General features: G+C 37.1%; 1 protein-coding gene across 1 annotated transcript in view; it reads right to left on the reverse strand.

Annotated features, from left to right (window-relative positions):
• The window catches only part of LOC143288371 (ATP-binding cassette sub-family C member 9-like), a 91,716-nt gene extending 82,833 nt beyond the window's left edge, over nucleotides 1–8,883 (reverse strand). The window contains exons 1-2 of the mRNA XM_076596771.1: nucleotides 8,746–8,883; nucleotides 1,903–2,154 (exon numbers count right to left, since the gene is read on the reverse strand). Coding sequence (XP_076452886.1) covers nucleotides 1,903–2,091 — 189 coding nt within the window. The 5' untranslated portion in view covers nucleotides 2,092–2,154; nucleotides 8,746–8,883. The remainder of the gene's footprint in view (nucleotides 1–1,902; nucleotides 2,155–8,745) is intronic.
• Between the last annotated feature and the right edge of the window lie 1,002 nt (nucleotides 8,884–9,885).

The following is a 9,885-nucleotide window of genomic DNA, read 5'->3' on the forward strand; positions in this document are numbered from 1 at the left end:
TCTTCTTCTTCTTTTTCTTTTTTTTTTTTTTTTTTAAGAAGAGTGTAATCTTGTTCAAAGCTATTCCCAGGTCATGTCTTCTGAAACCACTTCTGTTCATGAGGACGGTGTTGTTTTTTTCATTTTCCTCTTTTTTTTTCCTTTTTTTTTTTTTCATTTCGATAATACTGCTGATAATACTTGAGTATGCCAATGCTTTACAGAATAATTAACAAATTTTAGATTAGAATAGGCCTCAATGGGTTTTGTGAATGTGTGCATGCGTGCTTGCATGAGTGTGTGTGTGTTTACTCTGCCAAGTACAAATTTTAAAAAATAATAACCATTGTGCTGAGTTTGTTTCCAAATCCTTGCCAGCTATTGCCTCCATCTTGGGAGCTTTCATGGCCATCAATGAACAAACAAAAATAAAAATGAAAATCTGAATGGAAATTTATTAACAATATTGTGTTTGGAATGTTTTTGTTTTTTTCGGGCAAAACTAGCAAAAGTCCAGAGGGAAGAACATTATCAACATCTATTATATCTAATACATCTATTTTCTAAAAATAGCTACTAAAGATCTAGTAATATAATACATGTGTGTGCATGTCCACTAAGTGTGCTCACTGTGTATGCATATGTTTGTGTTGAAAGAAATGGGGTGGGGGCATGTGCATTTATTTCTTTGTGCTTGCATTTTTTTCGTTCTAACGTGCTCGCAAGGAAAAATTCCTCATTCTACGAGGGCAAAATAAACCCTGGAGTCTGTAGTCTGAAGTAGCATTGTTGGCTGTTTCAGACCGAGACTGAGAGGAGCCCTGTGGATGTGTGGCAATCAATGGGCGCTACCATGCCTCCAACACTCATCTCCTTAAAAATCCTTTCCCTGTGCACGATCATGGAATGGTGCTGGAATGAGTACAGGAGAGCAGAAAATGGGGAAAGGCAAACAAAGAGATGTGCTGAGACAGGCTGGGACACACAGATGCTACAGATAAAACAATCATTCACAAAGGTTCATACTGTACGCAGTGTGCTTCACAGAGATGTTTTTAGGAACTACACACGTGTGAGACACATACAACGAGAGGGTGGGGAAAGAACATGCGTGTGAGACAGAAAAACTCAAAAAGGAGAGAAATACAGACAAACAAGACACAGACACATAGCTCATAAAAAAGAGAAAATCGACAGCAACCACAACAACAACAACAGGAAGGAAAGAAGAAAAAATTGACACTCAGAGAAGCTCTAGTACCGATGTTGACAGAATCACACACAGTGGGAGAAAGGAGAGTCTTGCAGACGTAAACAGGACATAGCCCATCCGAACACCAGCAAACTGAACAATAACACACACACAAAAAAAGGTACAAAATGCATCACACAGCCGAAGTTTGCAAACAGGACACAAAATAGTCATTTATTTATCTTGTCAAATCCAGTCAGATGTTTGTCTTGTATCTTTGTGTGCTCATGTGTGCGCACACACACACACACACACACACACACAAAACAAACTCTTGCAGACAGTTGCATACACACAGAGATACGCACACACACAAGCTCTGCGCCAAGTTTAGGAAGTAAGAAAATGAAAATCAACGGTAACTCATGCAGCTAAAAAGCAAATTTTAAAATTCTATACTTCATTACTTGTTGCTTGTTGTTCTTTACACAATTATTTTTTAATCAGCGTTTTTTTATGATCTTAGTTTCAACACTGAGCAGTTCTCAAAACATTCTGACAACAAATAACTCAGCCACCAAACAGGTAAAAACAATAGCAATAAATGAATGATAATTATTATAACAATAATAATAATAATAGAATAATAGTTTTTAAAAAGTAACCACAACAAAACCAAAAGCCACATCTTTTCTATTTAATATTTAAAAAAATCTCGCTCACAGCCTCACCTGGAAATGCACCCACGTCTTGGCTTTCAGCTTGCCCATGACAGAGTGGTTCCACACGGTCACAATGAAAATGCCAATCAGGGACAAGGTGGCATGGGGAATAATGTTCAGCACGTCCACAAAACACTCGTTCTGCAGCACCCCGTCTTTGACGCTCATCGCGTCCGACTTGGATCCACAGAAAGCCATGGCAGAACAGCAGAGAAACTGCTCGCTCACAAACAACAGGCTACCGTGCAACGCGTCTTCAGTCTGGAACAAAAAAGGATAACCAGTTATGGTAAAGGCTTGGAAACTGTACCTTCTCCTTAATCGTACTTTGACTTAGCCATTTTCAATAACTCTGAATGTATATGATCAGATCTGTTGTTCTTTGGGCTGTTCACTTGTTGACTTCACTTGCGCCTGCAGACATCACAAAATGGCGGAAACATTGCAGACAGAAAGAGGGTTAGGTCTTTTGTTTCATACTGGGTGGTTTTGTCTAGCATCATGCTTACTGTTCCGTGTGACCCATGCTTTTCATTACATACTAATAAAAAATGTGATGTGAACTATCGGAAACAGTAACATAGCAATAAAAACAAAGAAAATATAGTTCTGTCAGATTAGATGGCAACATGCTGTTGGCTTGTTTTTGCAGTGAGTAGAATGCTGATAATGTACCACAATACGTATGCAGTACTGGACCAGTGGTACAATTAACCAGCCCGAGGTACAACTTAACTCTTCCCACACCAATTGCACACACACACACACACACACACACACACACACACACACACACCAAAAACAAAAAAACCCCACAGATATCATTATAAACCATACTGGAACTAAATGAAAAATGGTTAATAGCTGGTGGTGTTATTATATGTGTTTTATATATATACTGTTATATATATACTGTTAATGTCCATTCCCCATCCTGAGACAGACTGTAAAATGGCCACCAACAATTGCTTTGTTGAAAATGTAGTGGATTTGTCTTTACATCTTCTTAATGATGGCAGTGTATTAGATCCCCTGATATATCTCGATGTAAAGCAACAGACATAAACATCTATAATTCACAGTGACATTCACACAGAAAATGTTGACAGCTCATATGTTAAATTTATGGATGCAGTTTTGTCAACTCCCTGCGAATATATTCTTAACTGTATAGTTCAGAAAAAATTAGACAAACATTCAGGCAATGTTTGGTGGAAAAATCAAAGCAAAGAAGCCAAAAAACCAATCTGAAAGACTACCATTTAGAGTGTATTACAAAGACCAAGATGATTAAATTAAAATAAAAAAACAAACAAACAAAAATCATGGAAATGAAGAAGGCAAAAAAATCATTATGACTGGATATACTACAGTACTAATCAGATCTATGTAACACAGATGTTTCTGATCATAAAGATCAAAACGTGTGGAGAAAACATGAAAAATAAAGGGTGTAGATCAACCTATTCATGACATCAGATTAGAAAACATGTTTCCCACCAGATTTTGAAAAAGATAAAGATTTGCAGAAATGTTCACAAAAAGTAGTTATGCTGACGGTTTGCCAGAGGAGGAAAGACTTCTTGGAGAAAGAGGAAGCTGCAAATGGAAAATTATAATTATCCACAAAATACTAACAGTCATTATGCAATTGCCCCATTCACTTTTCAAAATATGAAAGAAGCTGTCTCTTCTCTTTGAAAAAGAAAACAACAAGAACAATAACAACAACAAAACTTTCAGTGGTGCCACACGCCACTAGAAAGGAAATGTTCAAACATTTACCTGAAAAGTTCCTTAGATTTCTACACAATCACATTCAGTATTGTCGGTCAAACAGGATCTTGCCAGAACAGTCAATAGTGATTCCTTTATTCAAACAAGACAATCCAAAATCTGATAATAAGCAATTACAGGCTAATTGCTCGGACTTCCTATGCTGAAAGTTAATGGAAAGAATTCTGCTTAACAACTTCCTTCATTACGGTGAAGAAAACAACATAATTCCAATAAATCAAGCAGGCTTTAGAGGAGGAAGAGGAGCAGCAAATTATCTAGTTAATATTACTACTCAGATAAAACATCACTTTGTTTGAACAAAAATATGTGCTCGCCACTTTCCTTGACATTATAAAAGCATATGATCAAGTATGGCATTCCCCTCAGCTCTGTAAAATAAAACCACTGGTTTATCAGGTTGCATGTTTAATTAAATAAAACTTTTTAAACAACAAAGTTATCCAAACAAAGGTGGGAAATACATATACTTTGACTCCAGATCACATGACATGAGAATTCAGAAGAATCAGTAATGGCACCAATACTTCAAAATCAAATGACTTGCGATCTTTTACAGTCTATGTCAACTAATGTTGAATGGGTACAGTATGCAGACGATATCTGCTTATGGATCAAACTAAAGAAGAGACGACATATCCTGCTACATCAGTAAATCATGCAAAGAGGCTATATCAAGAATAACTGAACTCCCCACTCTGTACACCTAATGCAGCCCATGTATGTGGCATTCTTCATGGCTTTGAAGAGTTACTTTGACCAGGGTTGTCAAAGATGGATGTGCACCAATGCTGGTAGAAGAAGTGTTCTACAGAATGTTTCTGCACTTTTTGCAGATGCTTACATGAAAGCAGTCAAAATGAACAACCCTGCAAGTAGGTTTTGATCCAGTGGTATATGGCCAGTAAACCCAAATGTTTTCATAGACCATGAGTTCACAGAATGTGCAATGTCACTGCAGGAGATCACTCAAGACACCCAGTAGGCCTAGGTCATATCTCAGAAGTCAGGAGATGACTTTCTCTTGGCGACTTGCAGACATGACTAACACTGACAGACTTTTCGGAGGACTGTCAGCTAATCACACAGCTGTTCCTACCGCATCTGATAGTTGGTGCTTTTTCAGAAGTGTCTCAATTGGCTTGGACAAGTGCCTCAAAGAAACAGTGATGAAAACGGAAGGTTCAAAGAGGAAGCAGCCTTAGATTTAGAGAGCAGGTGCTGCAGAACAGGTCCTACTCTAGAACTCGTAGAAGGCCTGTGCCTATTTACTGAGATGATGTCTATTGTGTTGCCAGACTCAATGCTTGCACTCTGAGAATAATTTTCAACAGAGCTGAAAGTTTAAGCGATAGTTTACCTCATGAAAGAATCTCATGGATCAGAAACAAACATAGAGAAGGCTATGGACTGATTCCACTTATTTGTTGGGTTTGTTCAGTTCTGAACCACAGTTTGGCATTGGAAAAAAATGGCAATATATGAAACTAAGAAAATAGTCCTGCAATTTTCTGTCTATCTTTCTGCCTACCTGCCTGCCTATCTTAGAATCTATCTATTCTTTGTGTTAACACCTGATTTGTTTGATACTTCATGACTTGACTGAAGTGTCTGGCCTTTGGAAACATCTCTGACACACCTGTACACTGGCTGTAGCCACTACAATGACCAGTTTCACCAAATCTGATTTAAAGGGAAACTCAAAGTATACACTGACATTCATTTGATTTCAGCCAGAAGCATTATAAATAAATCTATTTCCAATAATTTGTTTGCAACTAAACCTGGCCTCAGAAATAAACAGCAAATTTTTAATTTTCTTTCTTCTGCATTTGGTCCAATATCCAACCACATGTGGTACAATTTTTTAACTAGTATTTGGATATCATACCATTTGATGCAATTTGTAATCGTCTTCTTCACATGTTGAAAAATAAACTTTGGCAAACGACATCTCTGACATCAATAGCCCAGTACCTTGGCTATCATTTACCATTGGATGATGAATGATTTGTTGATTTGAATTCACAGTAAACCACTTTATTCTTTGGGGGTTCAATACCCAGGCCTTTACCCTATGTAGTGCGTGTGTGGGTGTGCAAGTGTGTGTGTGTGTGTGTGTGTGTGTGTGTGTGTCACTGTGTGTGTGTGTGTGTGACCATGAATCAGCTGATGCACTATGCAAATCTGATCAACGACTGTTCTAGCGACCCGACTGCCTCTTCAAAACTGTATTGAGAAATAAAGCAAATAAAGGGTGTTTATAATCTTCCTGATCCTCCTTTGTATGAAATAAATATTACTGATATTATTATATCTGATTTGGGGAGGACTTGATCACACAGACAGACAGAAACAAATTACACACACACACACACACACACACAGTGTAAACGTCTCTCAAATAGAATACTTCAACTAGCAAAAATCAAAAAGACCTTTTAGTTTAATGTCAATTCACGAAAGCTCTTCTTCTGTGCACATATTCTGCCAATAATTGATTATATGTCAACTTTATGGGACAGCTGTAGCCTCTCAAACTTGAAGTTTATTCACCATATGTATAAAAGAGCACTGAAAATAGTATTGTTAAAACCGAACTCCCTGACCCCAATGGACTATAAACAACTTAATATATTATCTTTTCACAACAGGCTGTACTTCAACAAAGCTGTTTGCATGCATAATGTTATGTATGGAAATGCTCCAAAAAAGATTGCAGACACTTTTAAAACTAATGAACACAGACACAACCACATGCTCTGCATACCCAGACCAAGAAACAACCTTTAGAAATCCAGCTTTCTGTATTCTGGTGGAAAATTATGGAATAATCTCCCACTCACTCTGAAAAGTATCGTAAATAAAAACGTGTTTTAGAAAAATCTGAAGAATCACCTCATTGAAAATAATTAACAGTAATACAAATTTTGATCTGTTTGTCTAATATTCTTATTAATTGCGAAATGTTTTGTATATGCTTGTGTTGGCAAGGATTTTGCACTATATGGGGGAACATGCGCATGTGGATGGGATGGGCATGGTGTAATTGTGTCCGAGAATTTGTGTTCAGTGGTTGGGGTGTGTGTGTGTGTGTGTGTGTGTGTGTGTGTGTGAAATGGAAATGCAACTGTGTATTTCTTTATCACAATATTCTTGTATATATATTTATATATATGCATTTTGTTGTTATTGTTGCTCTTTGTCTGCTTGTTTCCTCTCTCTCTCTCTCTCTCTCTCTCCTGTTTTTTCTTCTTTTTTTTCTTTTTTTTCCTTCTTTTTATTTTTCATTTATTTATTATTATTATTTAATTATTATTTTCACTGATGGCTTGATGTAAAAAAGCAATTGTTGCTTATTCAATTTGCCATCATAAAATAAAATCTTGACTTGACTTCACACACACACACACACACACACACCAACACCACCACAGAACTAGATGGCTTTGAAACACAAACATGCAAAATACTTAGGAACAAACCATGCTGATTCTTGAAAGTAAAAGAAAGAAATTCTTGCCCATCAAGTTTGCCAGACTTACACAGTGAATTTGGAACAGTGAAAACAGGTCTCAAGGCCCAACATACATATGTGCACAAACAATGGTAGAATATTATAAAGTTATATCAGAGGCAAGTTCTGTCCATTCATCAGCCAAATAAACTTGCACATAGATTCCTGTTGAGTGTACCAAATGCCCAGATTCCAATCACATATGAAACAAACTATGAAAAATCTGCAACATTTTTTTCTCTTTTTTCCCTCCTCCATTTTGTTTATATTTCAGTTTTGTCCATTTTCTGTTTATAAATAGCCATCAGTTGCAGCAACCAAATTTTAATTGGTTTAGTTGTTTATGTTATTTTCTCTTTTGTTTTTGCTTTTACATGAACATAACAGTAAGCCTGAATCTATCTATATGATCAGGAAGATACAAGGCCAGTTAACATGCACTGATTAACATCATTTATGGATTGCGGTCAAATTGTTCTAATTAACCCCCTTTATATCCACATCATACATTTGCAAACACACACATGCATACACATATATGCACGCACATACACATCACACATCTGACATCACTCAAAGTTAAAAGATGTCAAACCACACACACACACACACATGTATACATGTATCTATGTGCTAAAATTATGTCACTATAACTGTCAATGAGTTATGTTCCTTATTAGTTATTTGGTTCAATGCTGGCAACCGGACACTTCCGGCTTGCGGGTCGCAATGAAACTTGCTAATAAACAGTTACCTGTTAAACTGAAATGGACTGTTTATGTGTGTAAAAGCATCTTTTACAATAACAATCTTCACCGATTAGCAAAACAAACAAAAAAGAGAAAGAAAAAACATCATATTAGAATTCAAAGTTCTAGAAGTAACATGGGGGTTAAAATCCCCATTGTCATTTTCTATGTTTTATCTGTCACCAAATATGAATATATGAAAGACAAGATGTAAGTTGGCATACTGGTTTCAACATGGTGTGTGACAACATCTTTTGGAATGGGTGGTGGTGGGGAGGGACATCTTGGGTGGGAGTGGGGGCAGATTTCTTTTTTTTTTTTCTTTCCTTGTTTTTTAATATTATTATTTTTAATGCAACTTAAAACTATTCTGCCTTCTGTTACTATGCTAACCATATCAACGTCACATGCAGGCTTCATACTGCAGAGTTTCCACCCTTGACAGTGCTTTTCGGTCACTTTCTGTGTCAAACGTGACTATTTATAGCAGTTAAAAGCAGACGACGTGCCAAAGCGATCGTATTTCATTTTTGGTTCACTTTTAATCTTTGATAAACACAAACAAGTAATTGCCGCTGGACCGAAAACAATCGATTTCAAGTAAATCTTATGCAGCTCTGATTTAAAGTATTTTATCAATTTCTTATCCACGTTTCCATCAATTTGTTGAAAAAATTCTCCAACTGTTCTTGGTCAAAAAGCAATCACAGCAGCAGCTTTCATCATTTGCCGACTTCACACCACACGCATCACACAAGACGACTTCTGATCTACAATATACACGGTTACCTTCACTGTTAGAAATGAAAGTGAGTTCCATGTCAAAGGCAAATCAGCGGGTGGTATTTCACTTTTGTCCGCGGTTTCACATTATCGACACCTTCAGAATCACAAAAATCGGTCTGCTCCTTGGAAGGCGCATAGACTCCCGTCGCACAATAGATTTGATCGGCTCAGCTTGCGGTTTTGTCTTAGAAGCACAAACAAGCATTCAATCACTCAAAATATTTTTCAACCTCAAAATAAAACGAAAGAATGAATATTGAGTAATTAACTGTTGTAATCGTATTTTTTGTACACATTATTTAACTTCCCACTTCGTTTCGTACTGATAACATTTTTTTAAATATTTATGCCGATGACCGGTGTTTACTCAGTCTCAGCCCCAGTCTGATATTCTTAGGGAATGTTTTATGTACGGAAGATTTGTGGTACTAATTTCTTATGATTTTTTTTAAAAAGCATAATAACAAAAAAGCGTTTAATACATGTCTTTGATATTTTCTTTCTCTAAGCAGTTAGATATTATATGCACATGTTTCGTGTCCCTGTGATGGCTCACATTAGCTATAATCACAGTTTTCAATATTACTGACTTATACGACGTTTGAGGCCCTCTTCCACGGGGCCTGTTCGTATATCTGCGAGTAAAGCTATCCACAACAGCAAGCATGACAGGTGTATGGAGCTAAGCAAAATCAAAAAGCGTAAATCTACGAACCTAATCTCGACATTCTGGTTAGTACAAGGTAAGCCGATTTTTCCAGTGACAGTCGAGCCGATTTTTAAAGGAGTTAATAGAGAGTGCTGTTACTATGCTATTTGGCAAACTGTTTCAGAGGGAAACAATCCTGTTCCTCTAACGTTGATCGTTTATTTTTACCTTATTCAATATTAGTTTATCGTGACAGGTAAAGCCGTCTTTGTTGTGTGCGACTAGGTAATTACTGATGCGAGAGCTTCCGTAAAGCGAAAAGGAGCTCGACTCCACCCCTATCCCCCTCCTCTTCCTGCTACCCATGCACTCCCCTCGCAAATCGTCACCCACGCGTGTATTTCGCTTAGATTTTCCGGGGGTATATTTCGTGTGATATCTTTTAGACCGGATATCGGTGACGACGAGTTATCCGGAAGTACAATTTTTGAGAT

Source organism: Babylonia areolata, chromosome 12 (assembly GCF_041734735.1).
Source record: "Babylonia areolata isolate BAREFJ2019XMU chromosome 12, ASM4173473v1, whole genome shotgun sequence".
NCBI lineage: Eukaryota > Metazoa > Mollusca > Gastropoda > Neogastropoda > Buccinidae > Babylonia > Babylonia areolata.